The 18,457-nt window shown below is 39.8% G+C and overlaps 1 protein-coding gene across 1 annotated transcript in view; it reads left to right on the top strand.

The window, feature by feature from the left end:
* Positions 1-8,892, top strand: part of LOC101978479 (VPS10 domain-containing receptor SorCS1-like) — a 67,586-nt gene extending 58,694 nt beyond the window's left edge. Inside the window, exons 12-14 of the mRNA XM_078026721.1 lie at positions 628-814; positions 6,443-6,576; positions 8,499-8,892. Of these exons, the coding sequence (XP_077882847.1) occupies positions 628-814; positions 6,443-6,576; positions 8,499-8,741 (564 nt within the window). The 3' untranslated portion in view covers positions 8,742-8,892. The remainder of the gene's footprint in view (positions 1-627; positions 815-6,442; positions 6,577-8,498) is intronic.
* Positions 8,893-18,457: the final 9,565 nt, after the last annotated feature.

Raw genomic sequence — 18,457 nt, 5'->3', positions numbered from 1 at the left:
AGTTACTAGCTGTGTTAACCTGAGTGAATGATGAAACCTTTGTAGACTTCAGATTCTTCATCTGTTAAGGCATTTGAACTGTCCCTGTTCTTTTATTCAGACTCAGATTCTGTGAAGACTAAAATGAGACCATTTTCTAATACAAAATACTGAATTTTAAGAGAATGCAGTGTCCTATCTGATGTCAGGCTAGGTGTCCTCTACCCTTCCTCCAACATGGTTACGGAACCAGAAACAAAGTGGATGACTCAGGAGACGCAGAAGGTACCTGGTGACCACAACAGGTAGGCTGAATTTTTGAAGCCACCTGGGTGCAATTTTATTGATGTGGATGATAAGACTGTTAACAAAGCCTTCTTGAGTAATTGAATATCAAATTGAACCTGATAATCAAACACTGTTAATGTCCAAAGCCTTGAAATTTCTGGTAGTTGGTGCCCTTCACGTTTGGAGAGTATCCATCTTAGCAAATTCCTGTCTGCCAGGGAGTGTCAGAGGGATTCTATCAAAACAGACAGATGTTCCCAGCTGTTGGAGGAGCCAAGACCAAAACAAGCCCCAGGCCCCTAGAAAGTGCAGCCAAGCTCTGGCTCCCTTCCTGCTGACTGACTCTGGGCTCTTTTGCAGGGTGATGTCCAGCGGACACTCATCCAAGTGGACTTTGGTGATGGCATTGCAGTGTCTTACGTCAATCTCAGCTCCATGGAAGATGGGATCAAACACGTCTATCAGAACGTGGGCATTTTCCGAGTGACCGTGCAGGTGGACAACAGTCTGGGGTCTAACAGCACCATCCTGTACTTACATGTAACTTGTATGTTATTACTGTTGTTGGCTTATGACATAGCTTAAATTCGTGTCCTTTTAAAATGTGATCCCACATTTCTTATCCAGAAGAAACACAGGAGTTACATTTTAGCAGAGGGGGGAAAGGAAATGAGTCAGAGGGCAAAGGAGAGATAAGAGTTCCAAGACATGCTTTAGCTTTTCCCCATTGAGGAATCAGAAGGCCTGGCTGGATGTAATGAGATAACAACTAAAGTATGTTGGGTATATTGTGTGTCATAAATATCGTATGCATGAACTTGCCCCCCACAGTCCTCAGACTCATTTTGGTTCTTAGAAAAATAGTTTAAATTAAAGTAATTTCTTTATATTAAGGCTTAGTTCAAATTTCAAGTCCCCAGAGAAAGAGTATTAAGGCCTGACAATACTCTAAACCTCTCCCCTGCACCTTGACCAGGGAGCAAAATCGAGTAATGAAAGTAACATCTAGGTCTCTGACTTTAAATAATAAGAATAATATAAAAACTGTGTGAAAGGACAGGACTATTTAGGGATGCCCAAGAGACAGTGTGGTTGCTGAAGACTGCAAATATATTACTTCTTCTCCATCTTTGCCTATTGTATACTCATGGCTGAGGTTCTCTGAGGAAGCACACACTCCCTTATTTGGGTCTAAACAGAGTTAGGCAGGGTTCTCACTTTGCTTCCCCACTTTGGCTACACTTTATTAAGCTCTTCCTCTGTATGCCAGGTAGGCTTTGCACTAAAAGCTCTTTATGTGTATTACCACACTTCTCAAAACAATCCTATGAAGTAGAAGCAGTGAGAAACTCTGCTTTGCAAAGGACCACAGTGCTAAAAGTGAATTGTTTGAGGTAGCTGATGTACTACCTAACAGAGCCAGGCCCCAGACTCAGGCCTGCCAGTCTCAGGAATTCCAGTTTTTGATCACTAAAGTTGGGGTCAGTGTGAAGGGTGGCTTTGGGCTGCAGGAACTAACTCCATCAGCAGGAATTCTCTCCCTGCCTACCTTGGCAAACATCCTGAAGAAATATGAGTGTTTAGGTTAGAAGCAGCTTCCTTGTTACACAACTATGCAGGTTTAAGATGCATTGCACAGGTTCCCCTCCATCTCATATAGCCCAAGACACAATACCCCCTGTCCATCAGTGTTGAGGGCAATAAAAGGGATGATCATGAGAATAATCTAAAAATCTCTGAAGGTACACCACAAACGTTAATTATTGGTAACAAAAAAAATGACTTGCGTCACAAATGTCAGTCCATTTGCTGAGAATGGTGGCCTTTCTAGTAGCTTATCATTTCCTACAACTTGTTATGTGAGGGGGGATTTCTACCAGACAGCTACTCTCCTTGGGAAATGGAGCTGCAGTCCACTTCTCATGTATTTATTATGCATTCACCTCACTCCAGTCATGTACAACTCTGGACCTAGAATTCAGGAGTGCCTCTGATCTCAGCTTCTCAGGGCCTCCCATTGAGTCCTCCCTGGCTCAACCTCCCTGTCCCTCTGTGCACTTTTTCTCATTTTTATACATGATCAGATCCCTTGAGGGATCTACTGCTTCCCCTAAGGACCCTCCCCGATTTTCTAAATCCAGGGAAGGAAAACAATAGATAGTTGACCTCTGCTCAAGATTAAGGCCTGCCAAAGCCCAAGGCTTCTAAAAGAAATGAGTTTCTTTGTTCCTCTGCATTTTTTTCATTCCATCAACCTGGTTGATCAGGTAAAATAGCAGGAGATGATTTGTGATTGAAGGTTTGTGTTCTGACTTTAATTTCTCAGACTCCTCTTGGGTGAAGTTATTGGGTAAGCCCACCTCCTCATATTAATGGAACCCCTTTCTGAGCCTGGCCTTGGGGACTAGAATTCACTCTTATATACAGATTGTGTTAAAGCAGGATCATATTTAAAGCTGTTTGTAGCTCATATTCACCTAATACCCACACCTCAGCAGGGTCCACATGTTCTGACACGTTAGCTCAGTACCTCTTCTAAAGGCTCTGGGGTGCTTTACTATGCCCTTAAACTCATTTTGTCTGTTTTCACATCTGTACCATAATAAATGACTTAGGCCCTTCCTTTCAGGTAGAAAACAAAGATTGGAGAAGCTCTCTGACTTGGGCACTGTTTCACAATAAAAGGAAGACAAATAAGAGTAGCACTGAGTCGCACTCCCAAACATCTAATGCCTGGGAGGTGTAGTAAGTGATTTTTAGTGCCTAAGTGCAGGTGGGGGACAGAGTTGGCTTTGTGAGAGAAAAGTTTTTAAAAGTACTAGACAGAGTTTGATGTGCTGTTTAAGTCCAAATGCTGGTCATATTACTCTGTCTCACTGAACCTAGATTTTCTTCTCTATCAAATGGAAGCACATCTTGTTCTCAAAAGATATATCAAGCAAGTACCCTGTCAACTAACAACATTTGGATTTCCATCATCTTAAAGTAGCATGTGCATTTGGACTTTGTGGATTCTGAGCTACAGAACTAGCCACAAAGCTTGCTAACCTCCTCTCTGCCTCTGTCCCACTGACTCCCCCATCGGTCAACTCCAGAAAACCCATTTCTTGTCTTACATACACATTCTCTCCACTCTCCAGTGCAGAAAGGTGATTTTATTCCAAATCAGAGGTTTTTCAATATGGGTTTGCAAAGGTCATCAGAAACAAATGGAGCCCATTTTCCTGCTTTAATGCGTGCAGGAATGGGCCAGCCGCTCTCACAGAGCACCTGGGTAATTTGTTGAAGGCTGACAGTTGGAAATTCCTTGGGGATAGTATTCACTGTGCTCTGCTGTTTTGCAAACTAATGAGACACGTGCTGCAGCCAGCATTGTCTTCAGCTGGATGGGGCAGAGAATTTAGAGGGCATGCAGATTTTTGCTCAGAAAGCTGCCCTATCACAACCATCTTGCAAGGAAAAAAAAAAAACATTGAAGACTCTGCAAACTTGCAGGATGGGAGGTGAAAGAAGATGAGGTAGATGTTCTAGTTCTTCCTCAAACCATTTCCTTAACTGCTCCCTTCCATAGGAGCAATTTGCAGATATGTCTCTGGCCCCACCTTAGGGTAAAGTTATCCATATGGCTTGAAAAAACATGTGGCTTCGCAACTATTCATGCCATCATTATATTGACCAGCAAATCAGAACAGGTTTTTTTTTTTTTTTTAAAGTGTGGTTGAATGAGCCACCTGCTCAGAATTAAATAGTAATTTTCTTTTTCTGGGTTCTATCCCTAACCTACTAAATTAATAGGAAATGTAGTATCATAGTGTGCTTTGAACACATTAGTATGCTTCTTATATATGCTGAAGTTTGAGAAAGTCTGATAGGAATATCTTCCTTATAGTTCAAATCCCCTTTACTTCCTCTAGTGTCTTTATAAAAATAATTTCAAATAAATAAGAATATGACATATTTGCAATATTTAATTAAATATTCAGAAGTCTTCAGGACATAAATGCTAGAGGGAGATCACAGCAGTCAGTGTGCGCATACACACACACACACACACACACACACACACAAAATGTTCAGTCTCACAGACATCAGCTGTTTCCTGCAGCATGGGAAGGCAATACAAGAAAAGGATAGGGAAACCCAATTCACCCAATTCCTAATTCTCTCAACCATCTTGCCAGGAATATTCATATGGAGTGATGCAGCGCCACCTGCTGTCCCTTTTGTGCACCGCAGGCACCTATATGCTAGAGCAGCATCTACCAATTTGTTTAGTTCTTTGAGCAGAACCATCAACTGGGGACTTCCATGGGGTGGAATTACCCTGTGGCTCCTTTAGGGAAGACTTCACCCTCTGTGCAGAACAGAGATGCTTAATGGTTAGGGTTCTGGACAGCAAAACCCAGGTATTTTATACCCATGATAAGTAGGTAAAGGCAAGAGGCCAGGCAAATCTGAAAAATGTCACACTTTTATGGAGGTATAATGTATATACATGCAAGTATAAACGTATACAAGCCCATATATATGTACTTCAGAGCCTACAAGGCCAATGTGCTGTGTGTCCTTGAACCCTGATGGACCTGCTCGGCTACACGTTTCCCTCCATCTTTCCACTTAGCTGTTCTTGCATCCTTGCTCGTCGGCTGACATGGAAAGCACATCTTCTCCTCAAGGTCTTTATACTGGAGCATCACAAATAGACACTTGATATAATCTTTCACTCTATCCAGGCCACTGTTCAAACATCATTTCTTCTGAGAAGGCTTCTTTAACCACTCCATCAAAATTAGCCCTGCTTTATGTTTTCAATAACTTTTTTCCCTTAAAATTACCTAAGCTTATTAAGTGCTAAATATCTCTGGGACCTAAGATAATACTCAATACCTAAAAGTACTGTTTAGTTAGTTTTTTCATCACTGTGACCAAAGGATCTGGCAAGTTCAGTGTTGAGGAGAGGAAGTTTATTTGGGGCTCATAGTTTTAGAGGTCTCAGTCCATAGACGGCTGACTCTATAGCTCTGGCCCAAGATGAGGCAGAACATCATGACAGAGGAAAGTAGTTCAGGATCTGGCAACAAGGATGCAGCTCTCTTGACTCCTCAGGGACAAAATATAATCCCTAATGGCTCACCCCAGTGACCTACGTCCTCCAAGCATACCCTACCTGCTCAGAGTTACCGTCCAGTTAATCCATATCAGTGGATTAATTCACTGATCAGATTGCATCTCCCAATTCTACCATTCCACATCTGAACAATTCTTGCATTGTCGCAGACATCAGCTTTTGGGGGATGCCCCATATCTAAACCATGTAAAGTGCTTAAGAACTATCGATTGAATGAATGACCATGACTCACTAACAAGATGTCTTATTTGTCATTGACACAATGACAGGGAGAGCATCACAGAGGAGGTGATGCTGGAACCGAAACCTGAAGGCTGACAGGGCCGTGAGAAAGGTGTATAAACACAGGCCCTGCAGAGGGCAAAGGTGTGCCCACCGGGGGAAAAGTGTGAGTGGCAATGGCAAGATCTGCCCAATCAATGATGGCAAGAACAAAGGGCATATTCCAAAGCCTGGAACGCACTGGCACAGAGCCCTTCCTGTGTGCCTCTTTCCTGGGCAGGCCTAACTCAGCCCCAAATATAGTGTGTTCCATGCTTACCAGGCAGATTCCTACTCACATGCTCACACACACAGGCACACCTACACACACCTTTGAAATGCAAAAATAATAAAGAAAAATTACTCGTGAAATGATTTGGGGATTTGCCTACTACTACTCACCCCAACATGATTCTCGGCAGGTCCCCATGATTCATTTATCACCAAGGCTATAATCTCTTGGAAAGACCTTGCATCTCCCTGTGAAATCTTGTCCGATCATTTAAGGACTTCATAAACTACTTGTAAATTTTTTTTTAACTTTCACCATCTGTAACTCAGGTTTTAGACCTGTAAGTAAGATCTGTAAATGCAAAATGACAAAATGACATTGTTTGCAATATATTTCTGTTCTCCAAAGTGGTGAGAGCACGGGGCACTTCCCTTAGGGAAGGTGGCTGTGATGTTTGAGAGGCTTCTGAGTAAATATGTGTTCTCTCAGAGCAGGGAAGGCAGAGCAGCGGAAGCTCATCCCTCTCCATGGCCCCTCTTTGTCTTGTGTTTTAGGTCCCTTGGAGCATGTGCACCTATCTATTCCCTTTGTTACCACAAAGAACAAGGAGTTCAATGCAACTGTGGTGCTGTGGCCCAGCCAAGTGGGCACCCTCACTTATGTGTGGTGGTATGGAAACAACACAGAGGTGAGTCTGCCTTCCGTACAGGGCTAGTGACTGAGGCTCATCTTATGCTGCCTAAAGCCAAACAGAAGGGAATATGGCTTATGAATGCAAGAGTTCAGGGGGAGCCCTAGCTTCAGGGCCAGCAGGCAGTCTGTGTTAAGTATCTCATTACAAAGAGGCAACCCATATCCAGGAAAAGCAACCCGTATCCATTACAACCCCCTCCCCACTGCCACATAAATGCATGTACACACACACACACACACACACACAAAAAAATGGCCTTGCATCCTAAATCAGACACGGTCCTTTCTTTAGGTCAGCTTCATCTTTTATGTTTTCCGTAAATATTCCTGGTACTCAAAAGTCAGCAATAATTCTAAAACCAGTAGAGACCTTAACCTTCATTTACTCTTAGTCCTTCCTTTTGCAGATGAGAAGAGTGAGGCTGCTACAGCAGAAGTAGCTTCCTCCAATCTCTTCTAGGTGCTTCATAGAGAGGCAAAATCCCAGACCTTCTGCTCCCTTTATTCATTTTTCCTTCCTGCCCTCCAGGCTGCATGGTCTTTGTCAGTTTTGAACTCATTATATTCTCAGAAGATTAAATACTTCCAAATGTCAGTAAGGTAGTGGGATTAAGGCCCAAAGCATCCCTTCCCCAAAGGGCACTCAGATGAACCTCCCTGGACAGGGACGCTCTATCATCTTCCAAGAGTTACATTCACTTCGTGGCTTTGCTCTTCCAATGCTATACACCTCATTTTAGTAAAAACGTGATTTTCTTTGAGAACTGAATTTTGGCTTTAACTGTAGACGTAGCTGTGCACATGCAGGGAGGAAAGCTCTCTTGCACCTAGACCTGCTGCAAGCCTGATAGAGAAAGAAGCTCTCGCCCCCACTGCTGACACAACAGAGTACAAAAGAAGCTCCTTGATTTCTTCTGAAGCCATGCATGCAAATGTAGCCCATTGGGCCCACTGTCCACAGTGGGAAAGGAGAAATCAATGCTATTTGCCCGAAAGCTGGTATAGACTGTGAAAGCACTGAACAACTTTCTTCTCTGCCTCCTATTGTTTTTTTTTCTTAATTTTAATATAAAACAAAATTCTCAACCGACCCTATTAAAAATCATTCTTATGCTGGACTTTAGTCTGCCCTCCACCATACAGGGAATTAAATGAATTTTGATTTTAGAGCTAATTAAGAAAAGATGGGAAAGAAATATTTGTGAGGAGTGAGTCATGGGAGGTCATCAGATTAATAATTTTTTCTTCTAGAAACTTGGCATCTGCTTATGTTACAGGTAGCAGTCCTCCAATACTTTTTTTTTTCTTTTTTGAGTCCTGAAACCACAATCCCATAACTACTTATTTTCACGGAAGCTACTTCCAGAAAACTGTTGATGGCGCTTCTCACAGGAAGCTGCCACACCTCCCACCCCTATCTATTGTCCAGTTTAAGTGTCCACAGTTGCTGTGTTCCATGGGAATTTCATATTAATAGTAGACTCTAGAGGTGAATGTTTGGCAACGTATAGATTTTCTGTGGCTGCTATTAAGTTTGGATTAATAAGAGATCCCCTTTCTTGTTTGATTTGAAAGTGCCCTTGGATTAAAACACGTGCTTCATCAAAATAGATTGTGAAAAAAGAGAGACATATATCCCATCAACAAGAAAGACCTGTTGATTTTCCAGTCCAGAGTCAGGATGATACCAGGAGAGAGGTGTCCAATCCCCCCAAAATGGGAGAATCCCCTGGGGCCCTTGTTGCAATAGACAGCCTCCCCTCTGGCCTGCATTTCAGGTGATGGGGATACATACATAGAAAGTTCCATGCTAGTGTACCAGGAAGAGCCCCTGCAGAGTTATCGACCACCTGGTTCACTGCTATTTCAACTTTAACTAAGCAGCTTTCTGCTTGCTCTGTTTCCCATTTATTATAGCCCTTGATCACCTTGGAGGGAAGCATATCATTCAAATTTACTTCAGAAGGAATGAACACCATCACAGTGCAGGTCTCTGCCGGAAATGCCATCCTGCAGGACACAAAGACCATCGCAGTGTACGGTGAGGATCTGTCTCTGAGGATCTTTGCTGATCTGTCCCTGCCCCCATGCTCAGATGAGGATGTCTGGTACCATAGCACTGGGAGTCCTTCTGGCTTAGACTTTCACCTGGACAACTGAGAAAGAGCTGAGATGATTCTGGTCTCCTCCTTTAGGGAAATTTGATTCACCAACAAAACTGTGGCCACAGGACCCAGAAGGAGTTTGTTCTGTGTTTTTTTCTTTTTTTTTTTAAGAGAGAGAGGGGGGAGAGAGAGGAGAGAGAGAGAGAGAGAGAGAGAGAGTTTATTTTTCAGTTTTCGGTGGACACAACATCTTTATTTTATTTTTATATGGTGCTGAGATCAGAACCTAGTGCCCTGTGCATGCCAGGCGAGCACATTACTGCTTGAGCCACATCTCCAGCCCTGTTCTGTGTTCTTGAAGTTGGTCTGAAGCACTTAGACTGTTGGCTCACTCACCTCAAGTGGAGCAGCCTGGGTTTCATTATGAGTAAAGCCGGTTCATTTCACTTGAGATGCTGGTAGCATTTGAATAGCTAAAACCAGTTCTAAAAGAAAAGAGCTAATGCCGCAGCATATTTTGAAAGTTCAACTTTAAGAGAAATCTTCCATTATCAAATTACTTTTAAAAATCTCTTTCAAAAGTCAGAATTTAAAAAAAAATATAAAAAACTGAACAAACAAAAAACCCTCTGCTCGACTAAAAGCAAAGCAAAGGAAGGGTCATAATAAGTGGATGTCACTCATAGCAGTAGACTGGCTGTTGAACAATCTGATGTAGGGAACAATTTTGTGATCAAGGTGGGAAATTGAATGTGGTCAAAGCATCAGATGGAATGAAAATGTGCTGAAATGGAAAAGTGCGATCATTGCTTAGAAATGGGATATAAAAACAATATATCTAGATTGATACCATTTTGGTAAGTTTTTTTTTCTGCATAGAAAGCTGTTTAGGTGGATATGAACCAGGTGTTATCAGGAGAGGATAAAAAGGCAAACATTTAATATTAATATGGAAGGGGTACATATGCATCACAGAATAGTTGGAAAAGAGGATTTAAAATTAGGTGAGGAAAGTATGTGCTGTGCCAAAAGAGAGAACAAGAAAGAAAGAAAGGCCAAGAAAGGGCAGCAAGGACCCCAGTTCTGTAAATTAATTGATTCTGATGAGATAATTTGGGACTTCTTTCTGTGGAGAGTCAGGTTTTGTTTTTCAGTTCTCAGCTTGCCAGTTTGACGTTCAAAACCTGAAAATCATTTGTAGGCCACTTGAAGCATGTCTGAGGACCCAAGGGCCAAGGACACTATTCCATGCATGGGTGGCCGGGAATTAGATTTCATGATTTTTCTTCTCTCCCTTCCTCCTGAAGAGACTTGATCAGTCCAGATAGTAGCAGGAAGTAAACAAGGGCTGAGAGTTTCCTAACTAGGCCCCATCAGTGAGTAAGGCCTCTCTGCCAGGTGGCCGTAGAGTGGCTGTGTGCAGTGGGGAGAACTTTTGCTTCTCTTTCCTCCCCCACCTCTTTTCTTGGTCCCTGGAAATGCATTTAATCTTCTTCGTATCAAGCCTACTACCAGGCAGGTGATATTATTAGTCATTTTCTCCTGGGGGTAAATAACTTGCCCCACTTAGTAAGAGGTAGAGTTGGACTTCCAACCCAGACCACCTAGTCCCAGGGCCCATGGTCTGAAATCACCCTGATGGACTAACTTTGGTTTCTTTTCCATCGGATGCTCTTTTTCCTCTCTCTGCCCCTTCTGGATGTCACAGGCTGCACTAATGGCACTCAGCCATTAGCGTGACAGATGTCCTCTTGGTTAAGTGTATGGGTAGCCTCCTCGTTAGAATCACAAAGAAAACCTTAAATCTGGAGGGGTTTTGGCCTTTTCTTATCAGGTGTCATTTTACAGATAGGAACTTGAGACCCAAATATGAATGATTACTGGTTTAAAGTCATTTCTGCTATTTAATGATCCAGCAATGGTCACGGTGAAGGTGATAATAACTAAAACATTTATGAAGCACTTACCACCTGTATCTGTTCTAAGCACTTGATGTATATGGTCTGTTTTCTTGAATCCTTTGAACAGACAAAAAAAATCTGTAATTATCACTGTTTTACAGATAAGCAAACATGAGATAAGTGTAATGAATAAACAGCCTAAGAATTCTGAACCCAGAGGGCAAGTTTCTGTGTACCTTCTACCCCACTGCTGTTCTTCTTCCTCTTTCTGCAGTCTCCTTAAAGGAATCATCCAAGGGTGACTCACTTTACATAAAATGCATTCTCTCTCTCTTCATTAAAGATTTCAGAAGAAGAAGTGGTCTCCCCCTCCTTTAACCAAATTCCTGAGCCACCAACCATCCTTAACTCATCTTCAATCAAATGAGTTATCCAAGGTGTCCTACACATGATTTGGAATTTTTAATGACAAGTGTGACTTATTAAGGAAGAATCACACCAGACAGAATTAAAAAGGCAGGATTGAACTCCACTGAAACAAAAGGCAGAAGATCCCAACATGCTGGGATTAGCTAATAGGAAAGTACTGGAGAATACTGAGGAGTACATGGAGTTATCAGTGTGATTAGTCCTCTGCTTGAATGAAGGACCCTTTGGGGTAAGTTAGTTTCCCATCCTCCCTCATAATCAAGGAGACAGGGAAACCTTTATTTCTTGATGATAATGAACCCTTTCCTGAGTTGTAGCAGATTAGAATCTTTAGCATCTCAGTGGGGTAGAGAAAGAAATTACAGCTGCAAGTTATGTAGAGTAAATGCTCAAGGAAAGGGAGGTCAGGGGCCTCTGGTTAGACACCTGTCTAAAGCTTAGTCAAAGGGAAGAGGATACCTTTATGGTCAGAGGAAGAAGGCCTTCCACAGAGAAGTGGATGGAGGGGCTGGAGATGCAGCCCAGTAGCAGATACTTGGCCAACATGCATAGCATACAGGAGGCCCTGGGTTCAATCCCCAGTACCACACATACACAATAAAACAAAATTTGGCTACCTGGAGTAACCCTCAATAGAATGAAAGAAAGAAAATCTAGTTTGCATTATTTCCATTAATTTGCTCCTGCATTATTTCCATTAATTTGCTCCAGGGTATGGGTTTGCCTTTAAATAAAAAATGCAAATGCTCTTTCAGCACCTGCAAAAGAGCTATATTTCTGGTGTTTGCCTGAAGTCCTCCCACAGGCAGCCCCTGTAAATTCAGCCACACCATCACCACTTCTCAGCTGTCATCATGGAGGCAGCTGTATCATCCATGTCCTTTCACTAAGGTGAATACTGTCCCATGTAGATAACTCTCTAGAGCTTGGTGATAGGTGCAGAGAAAGTGAGAGTGACATAAATTTATACCATCAGAGCTGCAAAGTTACGACTCAGTGGATGCATCCTCAGTGCCACGGTTTACCATGCTGCTAATTAACATGCATTTTGTTATTCTCCATCAGAACTGAATCAGTGATATTCACCTAGGTGACCAGTGACTCATAAAATAGTCAAGCTTTGAAAAATATGTCTTTGGAATCAGGTTACTGCCATAAATTCACATCTTATAATGTAAGCGTCTTCAAAGCATGTGTTTGATAACCCATCAGCATCATTAGGAAGTGCACGAGGGGGGTTTTATGTTTCCTGAATTTATAATTTATACCAGTGACATCGCTTAGCCCCTACTGAAACCCAAGGACATGCTTAAAATAAAGACTGTGTACTGAAGAAGTAAACATAGAAATAACAGAGAGCCTTCACTATAATTTAATCATTTATTTATTCAATAGACATTTACTAATTAAATGTCCCAGAGATAGTAATTGAAAACCTACTATGTTCTAGCACTCTCTCACAGCCAGGAACATAGTCCCTGTTCTTAATCATTTTGCATTCCAATTAGGGATACATGTAGTGAAGACAAATTAAATAATATTAGGTATAAAGAAGACAAACAGGATCCAGAGATGGAGGGTACCTGGGGCTGGTGAACAGGAGGCTGCCTGAGGTCAGTTGGTCAGAAAGTCTGCTAGCAGACTGAATAATGAGAAGAGCTACATGCTGTGATGTGCAGAGGCAGAGGTGAGCTGGGGTAGGAGAGTAAGTCTACACCAGGGTGTGGGGAACAGGAAGGCTTGGTAAGAATCTAAACTTCACTGTGGAGTCATTCACAGGTTGTAGGGGAGAGCTTACGTGAGTGTGCCCTTTGGCAAACACTGTCCTGTGTTAAGGTATAGAAACCATAAAAATGCACCCTGGAAACTTCCAACTCTGGGAAGCAAAACTGATAAGCCCTGGATGCTGTGCTCCAGAATTCCTCGCTGTTGTGGGCCTGGCTGCTGCTTCTAGGGATGGGTCCCAGCTAGTGATGGGGGTTTCAGGGGTACCAAGGCTGGCCCATTCCTGGGATGCAGTGGACTCCTTTGCAGGTCAGCTTTGGTTCAACATCTCCCAGTACTTGCTGAGCCTTCTGCATGCTGCAGGGCAGTCACCAGCCCTCTTCCTCTCTTTCACAGCCCTGCATGCCTGTGAGCTGATGGCTCTCCATGCTTCCTCTGGGTCCCACCTCGTTTTCTCCCAAAGATGATTCTGTTCATAAAATCTTTGCTTGTTTAATCCCCAACCTATTTCATGGAGGATGCAGATGAACCCAGGCCTAATTCAAGGGTTACACAAAAAGCGAACACAGTCCTCAACATAAGGAGCTTAAAATTCCTTTCAATGAAACTTCTTTGCAGACAAAAGATAAAGTAACTATAATAAATAAAAGTATATAATTATATAACTATTGTTATACAATCATATGATAAAAGTATGTGAAAAACATAGTAGTTTCATTAAAAAAATTAAAATGTTTGGGGTTTGGTAGAAAGGTCAGTCGGGAAAGCTTAAACTAGAGCTTGAAGCTTTGTGGAAAGACATTGGGGTGAATGGGCATTCCAAGTGGAGGAAGAGGACAGGCAAAGGCCCTGGGGTCATAAGTATATCATGTATTTAGAGCCCTAAGGTCAGTTAGTGTCTAGGAAGGCAAAGTCTGGAACTAGGGATAATAGTCAGAGACTACAGAGCTAGGCGTGAGCCAGAGTCCTAGAATTCGATTTATAAAATTTATTAAATAAAATCAAATTATCCAATCAAGGGCTAGGTTGAGTGCTTACTTCACCTGCACAAGGCCTTGAGTTCAATCCACAGCACCCAAAAGAAAATTAAAAGAATCCAAACTAACATATAATTCAAGATATGTGCCTCTTCTTTTACATGTTTATGTGAAGTCATGACACATATGTAAATTATATATGTTCTGTTGTCGCGACCCCTTGCCCGCAAGGAAGACGCAACTCAGGAATCTTCTTTCAGCAGTTTATTCAGGCCCTTGATATCTCTTCTACTAATCCTCGGATGCCCCTCCCAGCCTTAATAAAGCATCTCAAGGCCCAATGCGAAGCTGCTACGTGGAACTTTCTCATAGGGTGCTGAAAAACCATGCGCCAACTCTCCCAAATAAGGAGTTGTTTGTCACAAACCACAGCGAAGCCAGCGCCATCTTGTAATGGCGACCAAAATCTGCAGAAGCGGCAGAAGCGGCTCACCACATTCTGTCACTACATTTTGTGTATGCCTTCTAAGAATATGATCACTGGAATAAAAAAATAACAGTCTATATAAATTTAATGGCTGAATTTTCTTAAAAGAGTGACTTTGTTTAAAAATATAATATATTGCAATGGCAATTTGGCTACTTGTGTCTGAATCACCACTCCCAAAGAAGTGTCTTTAATTTGTTTCTATGCCTATCCTTTAGCACTGATAGATTCAAATATTTGTTACTGTGACCAGTAGTCAAAAAATATAAATAGGGTTGGTAATCACAATAAATGAAATAAATTTATTTTCTATTAAACACAGAAGTGTTTAATAGAAAATAAATGTTCACCTCCTCTTGCTGCTCTGAAGGAAGTGGTGTGAGGAGAGCAGCATGGATGGCAGCCCAGGTGCTTTCTTATAAAAAATAATTTGTTTTAAAAATCACAAGGAATTACTAGATGCTGTAACTCTTGAATGGTTCAAGACTCAATTGATTCGTGCCCACTCAGGGACACTGCCTGGTCATTTGGGGAGGGGGGATAGGAAGGGGATAGGAAGGGCAGCATAATACAACGGACACTAGTATGGCAGTATGTATAAATGTGGCTGTATAATCAATGTGGTCCTGTAATCTGTACTCGTGGGAATAATAAGAATTCATACCCCATTTGAAACAAATGTATGATATATGATATGTCCAGATCAATGTAATGTTTTGAGCAACAATAAATTTCTGATGTTTAATAAATAAATAAATTTTAAAGTAAAAAAAAAGCCTTGAAACAAAAATGACCACTTAAGTTTTGGAGACCAAATGTATAGCATGGGGACTATAATTAATACTACATATTGTTAATAGACATAGTTAACAATGCATATTTGAAATTTGCAAAGAGAGTATTATCTTAATAGATATTAATTATATATTAAATGATCTTCCCATTAAAAAGAAAGTTAACTGTGAGATAATGACTATGTTGCCTTATCAGTTGTAGCAATCATTTCATAATGTATAAGGATATGAAAACATCAAATGCTATAGCTTGACTATATCATTTTTATTTGTCAATGACACCTTAATAAATCAGGGGAAAAACCTCAATTGAATTTTATTCAATTGAATGTGATTTTATTATCAATCTAACTAGCCAAAAAGGTCATAATAACTAAAAGATTTAGAGAACTGCAGATGGAGCTCAGTAGAAGCATTAAGAATGCACTGGGCTAAACTCCCAGCACATAAAAGGAAAACAAATGGCCTTATTTGTATAATCAAATAAAATAATAATAATTGCTGCTTTTAGGAAAACATGTTGGACCTGAAATACAGTTGATATTATCAGAATCAAAATACTTTCCTCTCATTAAATTGCATAGCTAGACTATGAGAAACTTTCAGTTTAACATTGTAAGTATGTTTACATTAAACACACCACCAAAACAACCAAAAAAGCTTTATTTTTTTACTTTTGGGAAATTAAAAAAAAAATGGGCATAGTATAGCTTAGAAAATTATTAATATACTGGAAACATGATACTGACATAAATACTCCAGGACACACCAGAAACTTTGACACTAGCCTGTCATTCCAGATACTTGGGAAGCTAAGGAAATAGGATTACAAATTTGAGACCTACCTGGTAATTTAGAAATACTTTGTCTCAAAATATACTTTATAAGAGGGCGGGGGATATTTGTACTTCAGTGCTTGCCCTGCATGTGTAAACCAAAGGTCCAATCAACAGTGCAAAAAATTCTCAAGCTCATATATCTGATCACAGACAATCATAGAAGAAGTAGAATAGGGCAGAAGCCACTATGTAAACTTACAAAAAATTATTAAACTATACCTGAACTCACAATACTAACATGTCTAAACTCTGCTTTCAAAAATTCAAAAAAAGATAATGTTTTAGATATTATAAAAAGTATATGTTGTGGCTTGGGTTTTGGCTTAGTGGTAGAAAACTCACGTAGAATCTGTGAGGTGTTGCGTTCAATCCTCAACACCTAATAAAAATGAATAAATAAAATAAAATTATTGTGTCCATCTATAACTATTAAAAAAGAGAAGTGTGTGTGCTTTACTAATGAATCCACCAAATACTATGAATGTACACTTGACTCTGCTCTAAAAGCTACCTTATAAGCACATGGAGGCACCAACATTAAGATAAAATATTATCATGGAACTTTCACAAGAAATAACCCTAATAAACAAACAATCTCAAAGAAAAAAATTCAAACTTCTAACACCAAAATCACAATTGGTGCATTTTTAAATGATATTTTGAAGAGGAGTGAAGCATAATAGAGTTCTACAACAATTATTCCTGATATCAATAAAGTTTGATGTTTATCAGAAAGCCTGTCCTTTTACTAGCAACCAATAAATAATTAACTTTCTGGTGAATGTATATTTTAATAAGATATAAGGATATGCTTTCTAAATTTTAAAATTATAAAAAATAATTATAAATACATATAATAAATAGATTATTTAGAAAATGTATTTAAATTACAAAATGCAGCTCATGACTTATTTCTTACATACTGTAATAGTTTGAGTCCTGAGAAATTTTAATCTATAGTGGTTTTAAGTATCATGCATTATAATAGTTGATATGAAAAATATCACCATCCTAGGTCGGAAAGTTGGTGGAATTAGGTGGATATCATTAACCTAGGTACATGTATAATTTCATGAATGTCATGACCATACCTTGTGTACAACCATAGAAGTGAAAAAGTAAGCTCCATTTGTGTACAATAAATTGAAAAGGATTCTGCTGTCATGTATAACTGATTATAACAAGTACCTAAAAATTAAAAAAAGTTAAATTAAAACACACCATCCTGCTTCTATCTTCTAAAACTGATTTTAAAAAAATTTGCTTAGAATAATGTCATCCAAATAAGAAAGATGTATTGTGGATTATGAGCACATATATGTATAAGCACATGATCTTTTTAACCATATCTCTGAATACCTCTTATGTTTGAGTCCTTCAAAGACATCTTCTGTGTGGATGTGTGGTGATGGGATCAAACCCAGGACCTCTCACATGCTAGGCAAGTGCTTTGCCATGAGCTTTATGCCCAGCCCTTAAAGATGTCTAAATAAGCTCAACTTAATTAAAATAAGTCAATAGTACCAAAAGAATCTCCAAAAAGATAAGTCTTTTAATCAAAAATAAAGTAAATTAAAAGTATGTTTTTAAAATATTGTTGATAAAAAACAGCAAAAGTTCACAAGATTCTGTTGAAAACTAGAAAAAGAAAAAAACAAATGCTGAACTAGAAGACAGTTGGACATGGAAGATTTCTGAGTACATACAGACATTATAAAATGACTCTAAAATAAGGAAACTATAAACTGACCAATAAAAATAGAAAACATGGACTGATGCTAAGAGATCTTTCACTGAAAAAGAGCACAGAATCATCAGGGATCAGCATTGACTGTTAATTAACCTTTGACAAATTATGATTTTATTTTTGTAAAATATATATATATATATATATATATATATATATATATATTAGCTGTTGATCGACTTTTATTTTATTTATTCATTTTTATTGCAATACTGAGAATTGAACTCAGTGCCTCACACATGCTAGGCAAGAGCTCTACCTCTGAGTCACAACCCCAGCTGATTTTATTTTAATGTCTGTGATTAACCAAGTTGCTTGACAAATCAGGAGGAGGAGAATCAGGAATTAAAAGCCAGCCTCATCTAATTAGCAAGACCTTTTCTCAAAATTAAATAAATTAATAAGTAAAAAAGCACTGAGTCAGGGGCTCAGTGGATAGAAACCCCTGGTTTTGATCACTGGCACATAAATAAATAAATAAATAAATAAATAAATAAATAAATAAATAAATAAATAAATAAATAGATAGATAGATAGATAGATAGATACATAGATAGATAGATAAATAGATAGATAGATAGATAAATATTTAAAACAGAAGGAGGGGAAATATTTTTTAATTTGGTTTAATGCATATGAAAACCTGAGGTACTTCATCCATTGCAGGAGAGATGTCGATAAAATAGGCATTATTTTATGTACCACTGCAAAAACTGCCAATTAGCACACTGAGGAAACATAGTGTGTAGCTGCTCCACTTTGCCCAGCAGGTGGTGCCAGGAGAGAGGTGGGATCTGGAGGGAAGACAGAGACAGGAGGACTGTGCGTCTGGAGGAGAGGTGGGCCTGGGATGGGGTGGATTCTAGAGGGGG

This window comes from Ictidomys tridecemlineatus, chromosome 2 (genome assembly GCF_052094955.1).
Source record: "Ictidomys tridecemlineatus isolate mIctTri1 chromosome 2, mIctTri1.hap1, whole genome shotgun sequence".
NCBI classification, from domain to species: Eukaryota; Metazoa; Chordata; class Mammalia; order Rodentia; family Sciuridae; genus Ictidomys; species Ictidomys tridecemlineatus.
This window is presented reverse-complemented; position numbering and strand designations above follow the sequence as displayed.